The sequence below is a fragment of the Taudactylus pleione genome, unplaced genomic scaffold (assembly GCF_031769625.1).
Source record: "Taudactylus pleione unplaced genomic scaffold, aTauple2 ptg000273l, whole genome shotgun sequence".
Classification (NCBI taxonomy): Eukaryota; Metazoa; Chordata; class Amphibia; order Anura; family Myobatrachidae; genus Taudactylus; species Taudactylus pleione.
The window spans coordinates 727,793-749,954 of record NW_028284675.1 but is presented as its reverse complement, the minus strand read 5'-3'; the positions used below and the strand labels follow the sequence as shown (position 1 = coordinate 749,954).

Sequence of the window (22,162 nt, the reverse complement as noted above, 5' to 3'; positions counted from 1 at the left end):
ATTAAACAATTGGAAGACATAAAACTGCTTACAGAGACTGCACTGATTAATTTGGTACAGTTTATTAAATTTGTAAATCTGTGTGCAAATGAGTGATGAATCTGTATACTAAGTGCTAAAGTCGCGGCCCAGTGTCTCTGGTACAGCGTGAGAGGTGTTTCACTGCGTCTGTGGTGCAAATAAGATGCTAATTTAAAGAAAAAGTCACTGCGCTACACTGCTCTGCGTGGCTAACTTGCGCCACATGGCGTAAATAGATATATGAGGAAACATCTAAATAAATAAATAATATATATTTATACACACACACACAAATATACCTATACATAAACAAATAAGTATGATTTTTCTATTCATACAGTACATTTTAAGCTGTGAACGGCTAAGTAGGCAATTATTTCTGCATATCACCTACGCCAATAAAAAGTCTACATGGCACGTCATTTCTTAATGTAAGAGTAAACAAATGGGAATTTTATTCATAAACATTTTGCAAATTTGGTAGAATACTTTCATGTCCTACAATTACCTGTGTTTACGTTTCATTTTTAGAGCTCAATGATACAAAACTAAATGAAAATGGAAGATGTGACTGAAGAAAACCCATCATGTGTCCATATACACCTGGAAAGAAAGTCTAACAACAGTGTGAATGTCTTGACATCTTTGAAAGCAAAGTTAAAAAAGAAATGTGCTTGTTCCGGCAAGAAGGCCAAGAAGACAATCACAGGCTTTTTTCCTGTCATTCGATGGCTTCCAAAATACGACTTCAAAGAAAATGCATGGGGAGATGTCATGTCTGGTCTTATTATTGGTATTATATTAGTGCCCCAAGCAATCGCCTATTCCCTCCTAGCAGGTCTGAAACCCATTTACAGCTTGTACACATCCTTTTTTGCCAACATCATATATTTCATAATGGGGACCTCTCGTCATGTGTCCGTTGGCATCTTCAGTTTGCTAAGTCTTATGGTCGGGCAAGTAGTGGATCGAGAAGTTATGTTGGCAGGTTTTGACCTGGATGATGATATTATCAAAGCAGCAAACACCAGTGACTTCATGAATGTGACAACAACGGTCAACATTAGTTTGGGCCTGGTGGACATTGAATGTGGAAAAGAATGCTATGCGATCAGCATTGCAGCTGCACTGACATTCATTGCTGGCGTATATCAGGTGAGGTTCACAAATAAAACAATGTTGCCTTCAGATAAATAATGTATGGGCTAAAAGTAGCCTCCTGTAACTTTAACTTTTGCTAAAAGTATTACGGTCATTAGGCAGAGACTTTCATTATTGTTGCCATGAGATACAACACAATTATTGCACTCTCTGCATTGAATGTGGTTGTACCCAGACAGTAGCTTTGTGTCATATCTCAGGACAACGAATTTAAAACAACAAGTGTGCTTAAAGATATTGGCATCGCTGAACACCAGAAAAGGAAGCAGGAATATAACTGGTCTATTCATACACTCGACAGTTTAGGAATTATTAATACGAAGGATTACGTTTGGGAATGAAATAGATGCAATGCATTTATATATTGCATAGTTTTAGAAAAAGAAAGAAACAGAGTTACAATCTAATTCAGTTTTGGTTGTAGAGACTACATTATTTAAACCCCAGGAGAATCTCTTTGCCAAGATTTAACAAACCTTGGAAATAAATAAAGTACCAACCAATCAGCTCCTAACTGTCATTTTTCAAACACAGCCTGTAAAACGACACTTAGAAGCTTATTGGTTGTACTTCTCTCACCAATCTTTCATAACTCTCCCCCATCTTTCTCCACTTTTGCTCTCTCCAAGGTTTGATACATCTCCCCTGTATCAAAAAGATAGATATATAATATAGATCTATTTCTCATGTGTCTTATTAAGGTCACAAATGACGTAAAAAACAATCAATGCCAGAGCTATAAAAGTGTTAGACATGAAACATACATTAGCCATGGACTAAGATGTATTGATTGAAAGTAGGCTAGAGGCATTGGAAAGTAACAGTTCAAAGTTAAACTTATCAACCTCAACGCAGCCATTTGGAATTTTTTTTTTTTATGATACTGAACAAAGTTTAAATTCAATTGCCCATAGACTATGGGTATAATAACACCTACACATTTATAGAGCTATTGCTCTATTTTGATATCTAATGGGATCTAAGGGCAGTGACACAAGCAAGACCTCAGAATGCATGTTATGTTTTTATGTCTGTTGGCACATTTTGCAGAAGAACAAATAGGTTGGGCAGAAAGTAACAGCAGTTGATCAGGAAACATTACACTATCTTTGGTGAAAATAGGGAAAGTTTAAAGAACATGTACCATGGCAAAACTTAATTCAGGTACTGTATATGTCAAAATAAATTAGTATTTCCACATTCAACACGTTCAAAGTTAAATAAAAGTGGAGGAGGCATGTATGGGAAGTCTGATGGGCCTGTAAGAGGCATGTGGGGAAGTCTTGGGGAGGTCTGAGCAGGCATGTTCATGTGGACAAACATCCAAGGAGGTTTGATGGGCACATGGTAAGAAAAACTGATAGACAAATGGCAAAGTCTGGGAGCATGTTATGAGGTCTGGGGGGCAGTTGTGAAGGACATGTGGGCATCTGTGTGTATGTCCTGGCAGTTTGCAGGAAGCAGAACGTCATGAAGTGAAATTTGGAGAAGTGATGGGTATGTTCGTGCATTTTGAGGTGAGATAAGTGAGCCTATCTAGGTTGTTTTCATTCTGATTTTTAATCCTAGTAATTTTAATAAGAAGCTTTAATGAAAATTTATTACAAATCAAAAATTTACTTAGTTAAGGATGATAAATATTGTATTCATTATAGCAGCATTTCCATGAAAAAGGTGTAAGGATACCTGGATAATATTTAGCCTTTCTAGCTGACTGATACACCAATAGGTCAGACCTTACACGTAAACCTGTCCCTCCTGGTACATAGAAGTGGGTTAAATAAATCACCTAGGTCAGTGGTTCCCAAACTGGGTCCTGTGAGGCAGCTGCAGGGGTGCCACTAGTTGGGTCCATGACCATATCAATTTATTTATGGTCAACGATGGAAATCCTGATCCATGAAGGTACGTAATCTAACCCTTCCCCTAACCCTTCCCCTAACCCTACCACTATACCCACCTTCCCCACAGCCTAACTCTCCCACAGACTAACCCAACCCCCCCCCCCCCCACCAGCATGAACGTAACCCTCATCCTAGTGCCTAACCCTAATACTCACCATCGGGATTGCAGCCGCCAGGATTCGGAGGCCCGGCAATGTTTGCGCCAAGATCCCGAGTACATCCCAAAAAAGTGCTGGTGCCTGCCAACCATAAAAAAATCTGGGCAAACAGAAGTGCACCCCTGTCCACCACAACATAACTGAACCCCAGCATGACAGGTAAGCACAATTTACTGAATTTAATATTTTTTTCTAAACTTCTCAATAAGAAACTTTAGGCCTTTCTCTGCCCTACTCTAGGCCGCTGTGATTCAAGAAAGTTTGGGAACCACTGACTTAGTCAAACACTGGGTGAAAATGCACCCTTTTAATATATGTCACAACACCCCCCCAAAAACATGCAAATATACCTACAGTATATCTCCCCAGTGTCCTTTCCTAGTAACCACGATTCACAAAGCAGCTGCTCAGACTGCTCTTCACTTCTCTACCAACGTACACAAAGGAGCAGAGAATTCTCAGACCACTTACTGCTGCCACTGCTACATCTTATGGTGCATACACACGGTCAGATAAAAAGGCAGATTTAAACGATAACCATATAGTTTATCATTCAATCGTTTAAATAGTCCTTTTTAAACCCCTTATAACGACCACACGATGGTCGATGCGCGGGCGGTCGATATCGACCATCGCCCGTACATGCAGGCCAACCTAGTCGATATCGACCAGGTTAGCCTGTTTACAAAAGGGACCCGCAATCGTCGATCGCGGATCGTTACGTTGTTTGGGGGTTGGTGCATGTTGCTGGATGTTCAATATCGAATATCCAGCACATGGAGGACGATCAGACAACGATATCTGATCGTTGTCTGATCATCCCGTGTGTATGCTCCATTACATGCAGTCGATCCTCACTGATCTACGCCAGTAGTAATTATAGAACTGTCCAGGTTACATCCAACAATGAACAATCCCCTTTGAACCACAACTGCACCTTGCTTAACCTTGCTGATCTCACAATGATTCACTTCTACTGACCTCTCACCCAGACTTTAATTTGTTGTGAATGTCACTTGAAACCTGTCCCCAATAGGTCTGTCCAGCTCTCATGCAACCCTTAATAATGCTAGCTGGATGTGAATAGATGGATTTCCAATCACATTAGCAGTATGGGTGTGGGTGACCCTACATGGCAACATTTAAAAATACATGTTATACAATAATATCACAGTACATACACATGAATATAAGAATGACAAAAAGTAAATACACATAATAATACATAATTTGGATGGGATGTGGGGGTCAAGAGTGCTAAATGTTTATAAGCAATGCCAAACACCCACAATCTGGTTACAGCAGGCTATAAAAAGAAACATGGCAATTACTATTTTATCTTGGTTTATTTCTTCAGACTGCTGTCAACGATTTCTAGATTTGCATAGTGTCATCTAAGTTCCCTGGAAACCACTGTCACAGTGCGCATGGTGTAGTGAGCTGTCTGTATTGTAAAATCCTCTACCTCCATCTCTCCCCTCTGCTATGACATACTGAAACTGAGAGTGAGTGACATTTTCAAAAGGAGATAATGATTTTCAGGAGGACAGTTAAGTACTTTTAAGAATGCATTGTTTGGTATTTTGTCTTAAGTTGCCATGTAGGATTGCTGTTTTAAACATAATATATATAATAAAAAATTGTTTCAGTTTAGGAAAAAAAAAAGTTTGTTACAGAAGTTCAGTTTTCAAATCTAAAGAAACATATAGCCATATATACTGTAATTGCTATGCATAAACAATGCACTATATAGGAAGCAATCAATTCACATTTTTTCTTAGATTAGAACAGATATAACATTTGTTAAATGCTAATAGCTTTATGTAGCTAAATGTAATTTTTTGTGATCATTGATGTGCTCTAGCTGTGAAACCAGGACACAAATTATCCAAACCATCAAATCAGCCATAGGTGGTACATTATGGTAAATATCTTAACCCCCAACCTCGCTGCTGCAGATCTCTCTTCTCTACTCCCAGAACAGCTCTCCCCCATCCTCTTTGCTTACTGGAAGTTCCCCATCGTATCATTGTCTCCAGGTTGGTGCTAATGAAAGGAGTATCCAAAAAATACAATTACTAAGTAGAAGCCACATTACAGTTACTGACAGTTTGTCTGAACTCTGACCATCCTACCAGTGATGTCATTACCTGACAGTTCCCACACCTACTGAGCATGTCAGTCTCACGACATGCTTTGTAGAGTTTGGTTTACTGTCAATCCCTAGCACAAGTGGCCCATGGCACCTTATCACCACAGTAAATGGGCCATTACCTTGCTTGCCACACACTCCATCCTATGCCAATGGCTGGATAATTCATCAGACTCTCATTAAAAGAAGGGCCTCCTTATCCCCTACTCCTTGACCACAAGACACTGACTGTGGTAATGGTGTTCAAATCCCGCTCCTCAGCAAGTAAATATTCAGCTCCCCTCAAAAGGGCATCCTCAGCAGGTTCTGGGAGGTACGAATCATAAAGCCACATAATCTATTTCATAGGTTCTCAAACTCGGTCCTCAGGACCCCAAACAGTGCATGTTTTCCAGGTCTCCACACTGAATCAAGTGAAATAATTAGCTCCACTTGTGGACCTTTTAAAATGTGTCAGTGAGTAATGATTACACTTGTGCACCTGCTGGGTGACCTGCAAAATGTGAACTGTGTGGGGTCCTGAGGACCGAGTTTGAGAACCACTGTTCTATTTCATAAATCCTTAGGAAACAGCTGATGGCAACAAACATACTTTCCTCCAAGTGACAAAAAAAGTGCAAAAAAATTAAAATTGAAACAAAAAGTGAAAAAAAAATGTTAAACTATCCAATATAGAATAAATGAGTGTTCATTACTGAATTATATGTATATTGTGATGCTAAAATATTAACAAAAACATTCAAACAGTTTTAGTGAGGCTTCCAAGCAACAATCCCTACAAATGTAAATAAGCCAAAAGGAGAACAGGCTTCTCTGTAATTCCATTTATATTGCAAACCTTTGAATCCATGCCTTTGCCACATGGTTTGCTAATGCTGATACAGAACATCTACCCATACACAGTTTGTTTCAGCCTTCTTGGTTTAGCTCTTCCTGTCAGTATTTGAAGCGCTACAGACAGACTCACTAAAAGAAACAAGGTAACATCAAAACTATCCTCCCTAGCAACAATATTCAAATAAGCAAATGCAAAAGTTATACTATAGATATCTGAGTAATTTATTAAAATATCAGGATTAAATGAATTTGAGTTGTTTGAACCTAATTGCTGTTTAACTTCCTACAGATCGTTATGGCAATATTTCGTTTGGGGTTTCTATCTATATATTTGTCCGAACCAATGTTGGATGGATTTGCTACTGGTGCATCATTGACAATTTTAACAGCCCAAGTGAAATATCTTCTTGGAGTGAAAATCCCCCGTAGTCCAGCCACAGGAATGCTAATTATAACTTGGATTAATATATTTAAAAATATTCATCACACCAATGTTTGTGATGTGATAACAAGTGCCATATGTATAGCAGTGTTAGTCGCAGCCAAGGAGCTTGGAGATCGCTACAAAGACAAAATTAAGATCCCTCTTCCAACAGAACTGGTTGTCATTGTAGTGGCAACACTTGTATCACACTTCTGTAACCTAAACGGAGTATATGGTTCAAGTGTCTCCGGAAAAATCCCAACAGGATTTATACCACCTAAAGTGCCTGATTTTGGGTTAATCGGTAAAATTGCAGTGGATGCTATTCCTCTTGCAGTTGTAAGTTTTGCATTCACTATATCTTTGTCAGAAATGTTTGCCAAAAAATATGCCTACAGTGTGGAAGCCAACCAGGAGATGTTTGCCATTGGGTTCTGCAACATAATTCCATCATTTTTTCACTGTTTTGCTACCAGTGCTGCTCTCGCCAAGACTCTTGTGAAAACCTCAACGGGGTGTAAAACACAGGCTTCCAGTGTTGTTAGTGCGGTTGTGGTTCTGCTGGTGTTGCTTTTCTTTGCGCCATTATTTTACTCACTGCAAAAATGTGTTTTGGCCTGTATAATTATTGTCAGTTTACGAGGAGCGCTTCGGAAATTTAAAGATTTCCCGGCTCAATGGCGCTTGAACAAAATAGACGCAATTATTTGGAGCACCACTGTGTGTTCCTCTGCGCTGGTCAGTACAGAAATCGGTCTCATAGTAGGAGTGGTCTTCTCTATGTTATGCATTATTATACGCACCCAGATACCCAACACGACCATGCTTAGCCAGATTCAGAACTCTGTCTTTTATGAGGACGGAGACAAATACGAAAATCTTTTACCCATTCCCAAAATCAAGATATTCCGCTTTGAATCCCCTCTATACTATGCAAACAAAGGCTACTTTCTACAGTCCCTGTACAAAAAGATTGGCATGGATCCAGGCCTGGAAATAATACGGCGGAAAAAAATGGAAAAGAAAGTAAAGAAGCAGGCAAAGAGAAAGCAAGCAGATGATATAAAAAGTGCAGATAACAACGATTTGCATATACAGCTTGTGAATGACAAAAGTGACTTGCAAACAATTATTCTTGATTGCTCTTCAATAGCCTTTTTAGACACAACTGGCATCAATGCACTAAATACATTATTGAAAGATTACAAGGAAGTACAAATTAGCATTCTCTTGGCTTGCTGTAATACTGCTGTCATTGATGCTCTCAGTAGAGGGGGCTACTTTGGAAAACAAAACAAGGATATTCATAAGATGCTCTTTTATAATGTACATGATGCTGTTCAGTTTGCAAGAGAGGAAGAGCTGGCCATTACAGACACAACTGTTTAGTTGCTGATAAACTATAAAGCACTGAGTATGATGTAGGAGTTGGCCACACTGACAATTCAGGATGAATGTAGTGAACATGTCACATATTAAATTTTTTTAACTCTGAACACGTGATACAGTTATATATGTAGAATATTTAGAAGTAATTACAAAACAAAATAAACATTTACTATTCAGTTTTATTTTCACATTCTTTCTAAAGCTATTGAGAACTTGTTACCGAGTTAAAATGACAACTATTGGCCTGGTTCAGAGTTGCAGTGGCGTCACAAGGGGGGTGCGGGCTGCACCCGGGTGTCAGCCGCAGAGGGGTGACACCAAGGTGCAGACTCCCCTTCAGTGACAGGAGCCAGATGCTGTACTGTAGTATTAAGTGCAGCACTCAGCTCCTGACACTGTGAGGGAGCCGACACTGCACACAGGGCAGTCCGCACCTCCTGCACCTCCCGAGCCCTCCCAATAAAAAGCATGGGAGTCGGGACTATGGGAGTAGGGCCGCGAGGCCATGCCCCCTACCCAATAGGCCATGTCCCTTTTCAGGGGCGGACTGGGATGGAAAACCAGCTCGGGACATTTCTGTAAGCAGCCCTGTAAGTTAGCAAGGGCTAATTTATGCACACCTGTGAAACGGTGTTCAAACAGTCCGACACTATTGCATTTTTCTCTGACCACCCCGTTATCTCCCCAAAATGCTGGCCTGTCACTTACTTGGATGGATGTATCCTCTATGCAAACACAATCACATTGCAATTGCTGTGCATTCGCAGTGCATTTGCGCAACAGTAAACAAATGCTCGTTCTGAGTAAATATTGCCATTGCGTCCTCTGCTGAATCAGGCCCACTGACCGAGAATAGTACATTACAGTGCACATAACATTTCAATGTAAAGGTAGACATATCAAATCATGGTATGGAAACTTTTACATACTGTATACATGTTTAAATGTTATTATTTTTTAAAATATTTTATTTATTTCTAATAGTTATGTAAGGCATGGGTGTAACACATGGGTGTAAAACATGTGTAACACCTGGATGTAAAAAATGGGTGTAACACAAGGATGTAACACATGGATGTAAAAAATGGATGTAACACATGGATGTAAAAAATGGGTGTAACACAAGGATGTAACACAAGGATGTAACACATGGATGTAAAAAATGGATATAAGAAATGGGTGTAACACATGGATGTTAGAAATGTGTGTAACACATGGGTGTAACAAATGGGTGTAACACATGGGTGTAACACAAGGATGTAACACAAGGGTGTAACACATGGGTGCAGAGGCGTAACTAGGGTATTTGGAGCCCAGGGCAAATTTGAAAAGGGAGCCCCCTCCCCCCTCATCACCCCGTTATGTGCGTGCGCCGAAGGCGTGCGTGGAAAAAAAATGGGCGTGGTCACTTAAAAATGGGGCGTGTCAACATGACACACCCCTTTATTTTCACGCTGAACATTCCTATCCATATGCACCTTAACCCCAGTAGTACCCCTTATACAGTACCCCCAGTATGCAGTTGTGGTCCCTCTTATGCAGGCCCATAGAAGTGCCCCTTATACAGTATCCCCAGTAGTGGTCCCCCTTATACAGCCCCCAATTAGTTCCCCTTACTCAGTGCCCTCAGTAGTGGTCCCCCCAAATGCAGTGCCCTACGTAGTGTTCCCCCTTATGCAGTGCCCCCAGTAGCAGTCCCCACAATGCAGTGTGCCCAGTAGTGGTATCCTCTTATGCAGTACCCTTTATATAGTGCCCCCAGTAGTAGTCCCCCCCGCTATGCAGTGCCCTTTATATAGTGCTCCCAGCAGTAGTCCCCCCCATGCAGTTTTCCCAGTAGTGGTACCCTTATGCAGGCACCCAGTAGTGATCCCCCCCTATCTAGTGCCCCCTGTAGTGGTCCCCCCAATGCAGTGCCCCTAGCAGTAAGCCCCTTATATAGTGCCCCCAGCAGTAGTACCCCCCCTCCCATGCAGTGCCCCCAGTAGTTAGACACTGGCCTCAGCATTCCCAGAAAATGTGGAAGACACGCCCCCATTTTCAGGAACACAGCCCAGCACCAGCCCCTCCCAGTCCCCCAAGGCCGTAGGATGGGTCATGCGCAGTCCTCCCACCAATCAGAGTTGTATGCAAACCATTGGGTTTGTGTACTGTACAACTCTGAATCAGGCCCAATGTACAATACATTGGTTGACATATCCAAGAGTAGTGCAGTAATAATAGGTTGAATTACGTGATATTTGGTCCAATTTGTATAAATTATTTTTAATATAAAGCCCAAAAAATCTATATAAATAATAAAATAATATGAAGACAAAAAAATACACACACACAAACACACCAAATACAACTATTGCAGGCTTCCATCACATCTCACCTATTGAACTCACTATTGAATTCATAGACTGCTTTACAAAAGCAAAAATTACATGTTAAGATAGCTTTCATTCTCCATATTAGAACTCATTGTTAGTGTAGAAATGTAGGCCTTCTCACCTAATCACTTACCAGAACTTATCATTTTTCCCTTCCCTATCCTTTTAATTCCTTGACATCTAGTACCGTATATATTTATTATGGAAATCTTTCCATTAAATTTTGCTGTACTCTACTGCACACTTTGCTCTCACTAGGAGGTCTATTCGTTATCACTTCATTACTACAAAAGCAGGTGAAAATTAACATTTTCACCTATTTTTGTAGAAATTAAGTTTTGGGGCCATTCATCATAAAGGTAACGCAGGAGATATCACAAATATCTCCTGCTTTCCTTCCTCTCGCAGAATGGTCCACTGTCCCCATACACTAGTATCACAGATATCTCCTGCTTACCTTCCTCTCGCAGAATGGCCCGCTGTCCCCATACCCTAGCATCACAGATATCTCCTGCTTTCCTTCCTCTCGCAGAATGGCCCTCCGTCCCCATACACTAGTATCACAGATATCTCCTGCTTTCCTTCCTCTCGCAGAATGGCCCGCCGTCCCCATACACTAGTTTCACAGATATCTCCTGCTTACCTTTCTCTCGCGGAATGGCCCGCTGTCCCCATACAATAATATCACAGATATCTCCTGCTTTCCTTCCTCTCGCAGAATGGCCACCGTCCCCATACAGTAGTATCACAGATATCACCTGCTTACCTTCCTCTCGCAGAATGGCCCGCTGTCCCCATACACAAGTATCACAGATATCTCCTGCTTTCCTTCCTCTCACAGAATGGCCCGCTGTCCCCATACACTAAGATCACAGATATCTCCTGCTTTCCTTCCTCTCGCAGAATGGCCCGCCATCCCCATACACTAGTATCACAGATATCTCCTGCTTACCTTTCTCTTGCGGAATGGTCTGCTGTCCCAATACAATAGTATCACAGATATCTCCTGCTTTCCTTCGTCTCGCAGAATGGCCCGCCGTACCCATACAGTAGTATCACAGATATCTCCTGCTTACCTTTCTCTTGCAGAATGGCCCGCTGTCCCCATACGCTAGTATCACAGATATCTCCTGCTTACCTTTCTCTTGCAGAATGGCCCGCTGTCCCCATACAATAGTATCACAGATATCTCCTGCTTACCTTTCTCTCGCGGAATAGCCTGCTGTCCCCATACACTAGTATCACAGATATCTCCTACTTACCTTTCTCTTGCAGAATGGCCCGCTGTCCCCATACACTAGGATCACAGATATCTCCTGCTTACCTTTCTCTCGCGGAATGGCCTGCTGTCCCCATACACTGGTATCACAGATATCTCCTGCTTACCTTTCTCTTGCAGAATGGCCCGCTGTCCCCATACACTAGTATGGGGACCTAAATTCATCAAGCTCTGAAAATACAATATTTTCGGAGCTTGACTGCGGGAACATTCGCCATCTTCAGATGGTGTTTGCTCCCGCACACCCGCTCCTACCCTATGGGTTGTAAAGACTCTGGGGATTTGTGCGCCTGCGTGAGTTCTAGTTCACACAGGCGCACTAGCACTGCCGAGTCCGAAAGGAGCAGTGAAAACATCCGGAGAGACAACTGATTTTCAGATCAATGTACTCCGCGCCGGAGCAATGATGAATTAGTTAGAATGTTACCTATTGGGGACCCCCGGACCCTGATAATTAACATAATGAATAGACCCCTAAATACTTGTTTGTCCATATTTCCGTCTTCTGACACCTCCGCCCTATATTTCATATATACTGTAACTCTCATCACTACCTTAACCTATTCACTCTCTTAGTAGTGTACAACCCATCTACCTACAGTACTACCTGAGATCTCTGGATCTGTAAGGACACAAAATTCAATAAAACTAATTTATTCTCATCTCTGCATCTGGTCATGACCTCGCTGCCACCAGGTATCATGCAATTTTAACCAACTGTGTGGACCAATTAGGTTTTCTTAGTCTATGAAGTCTCATTGCTCAAATGTTCAAACATGTTTTACATTTTTAAAAAAAGGTTGTGTTGTCTGCCCCCCACTATTTAAAATGTTTATGGAGCAAACTGCACTTGCTAGCCGATATCCTCTTTTTATAAATTGCTCTACCCTGCTATAATTTTGTAATCCAGCCATTCAAACAACATGTTTCATACCTTCCAAATTGTCATACCAATGAATAAAGACAGGAGTCGTAAAATGTGTCTCTACTATGATGTGTCTCTATTGTCAAGATTCTCATTCCGGTTTTACTTTCTTGTCTGGATTACTGTGACCTCCTTCTCAATGGCCTCCCTCTCTCTCCAGCCTACAGTAAATTTTAAATGCAGCTGCAATTTTAAGGCCCACATACACGGTGCGATTCAAAGTTGGTAAGAGGAGTTGTACGATTGCCCTTGAAATTCTTCCCGTGAAATTTTTCATAAGATGTGGTCAAACGGTGTACGATTGATCGTTACGATCATAGGATAAAATGCATAGAAGTGTATCACATTGTACTCAAAAGATCGTAGATCTCTCTGCAAAACCATCTGATCTGCGATCCAACTAGACGATGGCAGAGACGCGCATTGGGGTCGCAGAACACACAAAATACACCTATTTTCACACGATTGCTCTGTCCAACCTGTCGTAACCGGCCATATCGTGTAAAAAATCGTCCTGTGTATGGGCAGCTTTAATGTCATCCCCATTTGCTAAAACTGTAACACCTATTAGTAGACTGCCTATACCAATTACATTTGTGATCCTATTCAAAATCCTTCATCTATTAATTTAAAATATTTGTATTTTTGCACTAACTTCGGGGGCAGGATGCACCAATTTCACAAATGCAGTCAAACCCCCAAAAATGCAGTTTTCGGGAGCATAACCGCATTCTCATATGCATCAAGCCCCGGAATGCGATACATTTCCAGGGCTTTGATGCAGTGGGCAATGCCATCTTCAGATGGCGTTGCCCAATAGAAGCCTATGGGCTTCAATTCGTGACGCCCCTCCTGGGAGGGGTCCAATCGGATCCCTCCCAGTACCCGTGCGTTGTGGGCGGGATGCCCAGGGTCTGATTCATAGATGTATGCCAATATTTACACAGATCGATTGTTTGCCATTGTGCATGCGTGTAAGCCACACTGCGAGCGATTGTTTTGTGATTACGCTCGATTCATTGTAAACTGAGTGACAGGTAGTCAGCGTTTGTGGGAGGTAACGGGGGTGGTTAGGCAAACGCAGGAGTGCCCGGCCTTTTAAAGGCCATTTCATGGGCATGCGTAAATAAGATATTGCGATAATCTCTGAATCAGGCCCTTAGCTCTCTAGGGGTCTATTTACTAAGCAGTGTTAGGAGACAGAGTGAAAAGTGATAAGGTGCCAGCCAATCCGCTCCTAACTGTCATTTTTCAAACACAGTCTATGAGATGCCAGTTAGGAGCTGATTGGCTGGCACCTTATCACTTTTCACTCTGTCTCCTAACACTGCTTAGTAAATAGACCCCTATGTCTGCTAATTCTCCAGGCTCTTCTGTGGATGGCCCAATTTATATCCCACTAACTAACATAGCTTTACCTAATACCATTCCTATATACACAAAGATAGCGTATTTTCTCCTATATGCTAAGCTCCTTGGGTATCAAGTGATCAGCATATATGAGTAAGCGATGATATGCTATTAAGAGTCCCATCATGCTTTCTTATGCTAATCACCACATGCACTAGTGCAGTGGTCGGAGAACAGGGGTAAATTACCCCACATGGGGTAAAAATGTAATTCCTGGGGGTAATGGACGGACAGCCGCAGGGAGGCTCTAAGCCGGACGCCCGCTGAGATGTTATTAACTGCGGGCGCCCGGCTCCTTCCCTGCAGCGCCGCATTAGCCGGAGGCTGGAGTTCTCTTCTGAACTCCAGCTTCCGGCTCTCTCCATGCGCACTATGGGAGAGACGAGCAGCCGGCGGACAGGACGGCAGCGGATGCAGGAGCGGGGATTAAGGTAAGTGGTTTTTTTTGTACAAGCGGCACTACAGGGGCATTATATGAGGGCACTATATGGGGGCACTACTACAGGGGCACTATATGGGGGCACTACTACAGGGGCATTATATGGTTGCACTACTACAGGGACATTATATGGGGGCACTACTACCGGGGCATTATATGGGGGCACTACTACAGGGGCATAACTATGGGGGCACTACTACAGGGGCATAACATGGGGGCACTACTACAGGGGCATTATATGGGGGCATTACTACAGGGGCATTATATGGGACACTGCTACAGGGGCACTATAAGGGAGCACTACTACAGGGGCATAACTATGGGGGCACTACTACAGGGGCATTATATGGGGGCACTACTACAGGGGCATTATATAGGGGCACTACTACAGGGGTATTATATGGGGACACTACTACAGGGGCACTACTACAGGGGCATTATATGGGGGCACTACAAGGGCATTATATAGGGCACTACTACAGGGGCATTATATGGGGGCACTACTACAGGGGCATATCTATGGGGGCACTATTACAGGGGCATATCTATGGGGGCACTATTACAGGGGCATTATATAGGGGGACTACTACAGGGGCACTACTACAGGGGCATTATATGGGGGCACTACTACAGGGGCATAACTATGGGGGCACTACTACAGGGGTATTATATGGGGGCACTACTATATGATTTCCTTCCTTTCAAATCAAGGGGGTAACGTCGGCGTATCTAAATATATTTTGGGGTAAAAGGTAAAAAAGTTCCCTAACCCCTGCACTAGTGTTTTCAGCTGTTGGGCTGTTATTGTTAAACAGTTGCAAGGAGCATTTGTTTGCAGGGCTCAAATCCCCAAAAGAATTCAGCCGTGGGCTGCACACACTATGACTGGTTCACTTTATCTGATATACAGACCCATCCTAACCTGTCATAGCCTAGTGCTGGTAGTGGTTTGTTATTGTGAGGGGGGGACTCCACGTTGTTTGTTACCTGGTGCCGACAATGGTGTTTTTTTTATTTATAATTTTTTCTTAACTACTGCTGATAGTTATCATCACCAGCACAGATATTTTCACCAGCCCTCAGTCACCCACAAATGTTGCGCCTAACGTTAGGCTTATATGCAGCTCTGCATGAGCCAGATTTTCATGAACACACCCTTACTGTACATGGTTGTGAAAGAACACCCCTTCCCTTCTCCTGTACTGCTTCTCTAGGCGTTAGCACGAGTAACTGGGAGATGAAAGCATAAGCACGTGGCCTGTTTGTGGGCATGCACAGGGTGAATTAAAGTCATTTAATGCACACAAAATTGCCTAGTACTCATTGTGCATCAGCCTCAGTACATAAAATCATTCACATCAGTCCTTGCCACAGTGGAACTTACAGTGTAAATTATGCTTATGCTGCTCAACTATCTTTGGAAACCAATATCTGCATAATTCCTACCTTCATACCTTTAAAACTACACAAACATCACTCAGTAAGTGGACAGTAAATTAAATTAAATAAATTAAATTAAGTAAATTAAGTATAGTACCTCTGCTTTACATTTTCAACATTGTACTACATTTTTATAACCTGTATGTTTTCAATAAACTAAATTCACTTGAAACTCTTCTTGTTATATGTCTCCTATGGCTATCAATTGCTCCCCGTACTTTTATTTTGTAAATTTGGGATAGTCAGTTCAGTAAATTCGAGATTAATTTTAGATTTGCGGAAATTACTTTATGTGAAAGTAATCATGTGCAGACCAATGTAGACTGCTTCCGCTTTGTTGCCAATTAAATAGAAAATAATACAGTTTTTTTTTTAATCAAAACAAATATTTATCTAGTCTCAAAATAAAATTGGATCCTGATGAAATTACCCCAGGCCCCTAAGACACACCCATATGCAGTCATTACTATATATATATATATATATATATATATATATATATATATATATGTATATATATGTATATATATATATATATATACACACATTTTTTTTATCTTATTTAATGTCTTAAAAGGACTTTTAATATTGAAACGGATGTAAAAAATTATTGAAGGGCTTTTGTTTAGAGTTGCAAAGCTGTCAGCTGCAATTGCACTTGTGCTGCATGCACAGATATAAATGTATATATAGAGCTCAGTAGTGTACAGTACGATGAGTGAGGGGGGGTGCTGCAAAACGCACTACAGCGCATGTAGCTATACCAACTGCTGCTGTGTCACAATTTACAGCTGCAATGCTATGAATATGCGATTCCCCGCAAATAGCTTAATCAAGCCCCGGAAACTGGACGGAATCTTGGAGACTGGTCTACTCCAGCGGAAATTCAGGAGAATTCCACAAAATTCAGGAGTCTCCCGAAGTATGCTCGTATGTTACAAGCTTTACTGAGACATTATCTGGGTCATGCAAAAGTGACAAACTTCTACAGTACAGATATTGACTTAATGTGTATCTCTTTGTCATTTGATATGTTAGGGAACAAGAAAAGGATCAAAAGGACAAATCACCAGGTTGTGTCATGTCATTTTATTGCTTAACTGCATAACACATTGTGAACAATGTAGTGCTCAAAAAAAATATAGTCTCTGTTTTATTTGGATTGCTGCGCTTTTTTGTGACCAGCTCCCTTCATGGACTTGGGCAGATGAGCGGTCAACTTCTTGACACATTGTTTTCAGGCTGCTACACTGTGTCCCACAGACTTATTACATTTAACCTTGGTCCGGTCTTGGTCTGGTCTACACAGATGGGTCAGCATACTTCCACATGATCCCGTTACACTATACTTATTATGGATGTTACATGGAAATTTCCAGTGCTGGTAAACAGTGTTTCTTATACTTTTGAGACTATTATATACATTTATTTCAGCCACTTACAGCCAATTGCTGGTATTTCAGTGTTACTTTGTTGATTTATATCTGGAGTTATATGTATATCTTTATATATATATTGAATACCTAGTTTGTTTTAATACTAACTGTATAACTTGCTGTATTTCTAATAAAACTTATTTAAGATATCAGATTCTCATTATTATTAGTAATTTTATTATTCTAATTAGTATGACTATAGGATTGTTTCTCTTCTACTTCTGTCAGTTTGTTTTATGTAAATCAACCCAGGATTCACCAATGTTGGCAGCAGCTTCTCTCTCACATTATTATAATTACTATTTTTTATTTTTTAAGTATTTTTTTATTACATTACAATTTTTTGGATAGTCTAGTTATAATAGCGCCAGATAATTATTTTTACTTTAATGGGTTTTTTTTTTTAACCTTGCTTGGTTTACTCTGGTGGGGAGTTTACTTTGTGCAAAGCCAGGAGAAGGCAGATAGGAACACTAGGGCCTATTTTTGGAGCATCGGCTGCAGCCCCTAGAAGCCAATTAGGGCTGACAAAATGGCAGGGAGTGACGTCCTACTGGAAGCACTCTCTCTGCTAATCACAATCCGGACTGACAGTCCTAGGGCGAGAAAACACCTCCCTTGGGACTGCCTGTCCCTGCTATGATTAGCGAATAGCACTTCTAATAGGAAGTCGCTGCCAGTGCCAACAAAAACTCACTGTGGGAGATGTACTAAGCCTTGGAGAGAGATAAAGTTGAGAAGGATAAAGCACCTGCCAATCAGCTCCTAACTGCCATGTTACAGGCTGCTTTTTAAAAATGACAGTTAGGATCTGATTGGTTGGTAGTCTCTCTCTCTGCGGCTTAGTACACCTGACCACTGGAGTGACTGTCTTACTGGGGGTGGCGGATTTTACTGGGGAAAGGAGGGGGGGGGGTTAAAATCCACCACTGATCATGACTGTTTTGTAATACTGACTCAAAAGGACAACCAGAAGTAAAAGAGAGTGAAACTGACTTCTCTCTGAAGACAAAGTAGTTAATGTTTCTGTAAATTTCAGCAATCTGCCAGCAGACAGGCTGACATATGTAGGCAATATACATACCTGACCACATTTGAAATTAAATATAGGGGTACATTGCTGTGGGATTTTGCATGTAAGCACAAGGAATCGGTATGAATCACCGCCGGACCTAAGCCTGACGGATGAAATACTGACGTCGGAAGGCTGGCAGCTGAAGATCCCGACTGAGGCAAGTAACACCCCTAACCCTCCCCTCTCCCCCCCAACCCTCTCTAGTGCCTAACCCTAACCTCCCCCCAGGGGTGCCTAAACCTAACCCCCCCCCTCGCCGCACCATAAACCTAACCCTCTCGGGGGGGTGCCTAAACCTAACCTCCCCCGGTGGTGCCTGACCCTAACCCCCCCCTTTCCCTAGCCTAAACCTAACCCTCCCGGGGGGTGCCTAACCCTAAGTCCCACCGGTAGTTCCTAAACCTAACCCTCCCTCCCAGCGGCTAAGCACTCCCAACGCCCGGCTTACCTAAGATTGGTAAGCCAGGCATCAGGATTTCGGCATGGGGCTGATGATAGGCGTCTAAATACCGAAGCCTATCATTAGTCCCATGCCGGGATTTCACAGTCTGGAAGCTGGCGGTCGGCATTTCAACAGCCAGCTTCCTAACTAAATCCCAAGCACAAGGCGCATGATGCAGTCTACACAGATCTTGGTGCCATGCAGCCCCTCATATATTAAACCTTAATAATCTCTATTTCCTTTTGCAATTAAAATTCTCTAATTTATTCAGAAATGTGAATATAAGAAAAGATAGTGATATCTACAATACACATCCAATCTACAAAATAAAAGAGACTATAATGTAGAGATGCGCAATTTTGAGAAAAATCATTTGGGAAGTAAATATTCTTCTCTCACTGGTTGGAGGCCAGGGAGATCAATGAGGGGGCCCTGTCTGTTTCATCTGTACTTTGCCACACAATTTTTAATGGCAGCCCTGCTTGAATCAATGACAACACTCTATAGCAACCTACTGATTGGTCACAGGGTAGGCTAGGACCATTCATGGTAGGCTAGGACCAGTAGTGTATGAACAAAGGTGCTGTTTCTACACCATTACATGGATTACAGCTTCAAATCAACATCTCTCCATATGAGGCAGGTACTGTCAAAGTAAAAATACCATAATTGAATGAAGTACAACAATAAACAACTTTCTGTACGTTTAAATCATACTTTATATACTTAAATATTGCTTTTCAATATCATGCATTGTTTTATATTAGTGTTTATATTCTTTACGAACGTGGCACAATTTCCAAAATAACAGCGTGTAAATATAGCAATGCAATTCTCTGTATGAAAATATATTTGATTTTGCAAGTGATCACAGATTTATTCAGCATTGCTCGTAGTTACAGCTTGTTTGGTAGATGCATATGCTTTCCATAAGAACCTGTTTTTAACTGTAAACGGTTACCTGGACTTTCCCACTCTGAGTGGCGAGCGCCTGAGGACATGAGCTCACATGGATACGACAATGATGACAAGCAAGAGGTTACCACCACTCAGGAAGACAGTTTGAAAGCTTGACCAGTTGCATTGTTTGACCTGTAATCTATTGTGTAGTGACCAGTTTATCTAAACTGTAATATATGTTACTAAGGTTACTCCTGTATTGTTTGCTGTGTATAATTGTACCACACTGACCCTGCAAGTCAGTGCGTTCAGACTTGAGGCATTATGTTGGTGCCCACAGTGCATGCGCATTGTAAGGGCGGGACTCTTTGTATTTCTGTATGCAAATAAATCTTTTGGACTTTGGAACTCCAAGAAGCTGAGCGTACTTCACAATTATTTTATATTTAATAATGGGGGCTTGTTCAAAGATCACTCATCAAATCTTCTCATAGACGAACAGAATTCTGAGTATCAAATAAGGGTGGAAGACGCGTCACAAAAAGGTAAGAACAATTTGTTCTATATCTTAATACCATCTGTAATTGATACACCGAATTCCTGCTTTATGGGTTGAGACGGTGCAGAGAAGAATTCAGGACAAGATAAAATGAATTGCTTAGTCTGCGTAGATATTTGCTGTGTTTTAAAATAACTTTCTGCCTATTAGTTACGTTGCCATAAGCTTTTAACAATTTTAGTCAACATTGTATTTAGGGGTGAGCGGGTTCGGATTTCTGAAATCCGAACCCCCCCGAGCCCCCCCGATCCGAGTCCGATCCGAGTCAGGCTCGACTTTTCCCGCCTGACTCGGATCTGACATCGAGGCAAAACGTCATCATCCCGCCTTCCGAGTCTCGCGGGTTTTGGATCCTATATAAGGTACCCGCGTCGGCGCCATTTTCTCACTCGGCTGTGGACAGTGAAGAGGGAGGGTGGGAGTTAGTGCTGTGTAGTGTAGTGTAGTGTAGTGCTGCTGTTGTCCACTACTTCAAAGTCCATAGGGGCTGGCTGTGTTGTGCTGTGCTGCTGTTGTTAATAGGGGCTGTGTCCACTACTTCAAAGTCCATAGGGGCTGGCTGGACTGTGTTGTGCAGTCAGTTCCAAAGTCCTGTGCAGTGTCCCAGTCCTAAAGGGGTGCTGTAGTGTTGTCCAGGGGGTGCTCTGTCCATCAGGGGTGCTCCCCCCAAGTGCTAAAAAAATAATATATTTTCTGTGTTTGTGAATTGTGTGCGCAGTAGCCGCACGTGCATCAACAAAGTAGTGCCAAGCGTGCGCCTGTGTCATAAGTAAAGGGCCGGCTGGCTTGACCGTTAAGGGTGCTGTAACCCCCGAAAGTACACTCCAGTCCAAACCAAAAAAAAAATTATTTTCTGTGTTTGTGAATTGTGTGCGCAGTAGCCGCACGTGCATCAACAAAGTAGTGTCAAGCGTTCGCCTGTGTCATAAGTAAAGGGCCGGCTGGCTTGACCGTTAAGGGTGCTGTAACCCCCGAAAGTACACTCCAGTCCAAACCAAAAAAAAAATTATTTTCTGTGTTTGTGAATTGTGTGCGCAGTAGCCGCACGTGCATCAACAAAGTAGTGCCAAGCGTGCGCCTGTGTCATAAGTAAAGGGCCGGCTGGCTTGACCGTTAAGGGTGCTGTAACCCCCGAAAGTACACTCCAGTCCAAACCAAAAAAAAAATTATTTTCTGTGTTTGTGAATTGTGTGCGCAGTAGCCGCACGTGCATCAACAAAGTAGTGCCAAGCGTGCGCCTGTGTCATAAGTAAAGGGCCGGCTGGCTTGACCGTTAAGGGTGCTGTAACCCCCGAAAGTACACTCCAGTCCAAACCTAAAAAAAAATTATTTTCTGTGTTTGTGAATTGTGTGCGCAGTAGCCGCACGTGCATCAACAAAGTAGTGCCAAGCGTGCGCCTGTGTCATAAGTAAAGGGCCGGCTGGCTTGACCGTTAAAGGGTGCTGTAACCCCCGAAAGTACACTCCAGTCCAAACCAAAAAAAAATTATTTTCTGTGGTTGTGAATTGTGTGCGCAGTAGCCGCACGTGCATCAACAAAGTAGTGCCAAGCGTGCGCCTGTGTCATAAGTAAAGGGCCGGCTGGCTTGACCGTTAAGGGTGCTGTAACCCCCGAAAGTACACTCCAGTCCAAACCTAAAAAAAAATTATTTTCTGTGTTTGTGAATTGTGTGCGCAGTAGCCGCACGTGCATCAACAAAGTAGTGCCAAGAGTGCGCCTGTGTCATAAGTAAAGGGCCGGCTGGCTTGACCGTTAAAGGGTGCTGTAACCCCCGAAAGTACACTCCAGTCCAAACCAAAAAAAAATTATTTTCTGTGTTTGTGAATTGTGTGCGC

At 42.1% G+C, this 22,162-nt stretch overlaps 2 protein-coding genes across 3 annotated transcripts in view; one reads left to right on the top strand and one right to left on the bottom strand.

Moving 5' to 3' along the window:
- The window catches only part of IDUA (alpha-L-iduronidase), a 215,464-nt gene that overhangs the window by 169,811 nt on the left and 23,491 nt on the right, over window positions 1–22,162 (bottom strand). The gene's annotated exons all lie outside the window — the stretch shown is intronic.
- Window positions 574–8,164, top strand: LOC148513717 (sulfate anion transporter 1-like). Its single transcript, XM_088481462.1, has 2 exons — window positions 574–1,176; window positions 6,523–8,164. The coding sequence occupies exons 1-2, from the start codon at window positions 574–576 to the stop codon at window positions 8,044–8,046; spliced, it is 2,127 nt and encodes a 708-aa protein (XP_088337588.1). The 3' UTR covers window positions 8,047–8,164.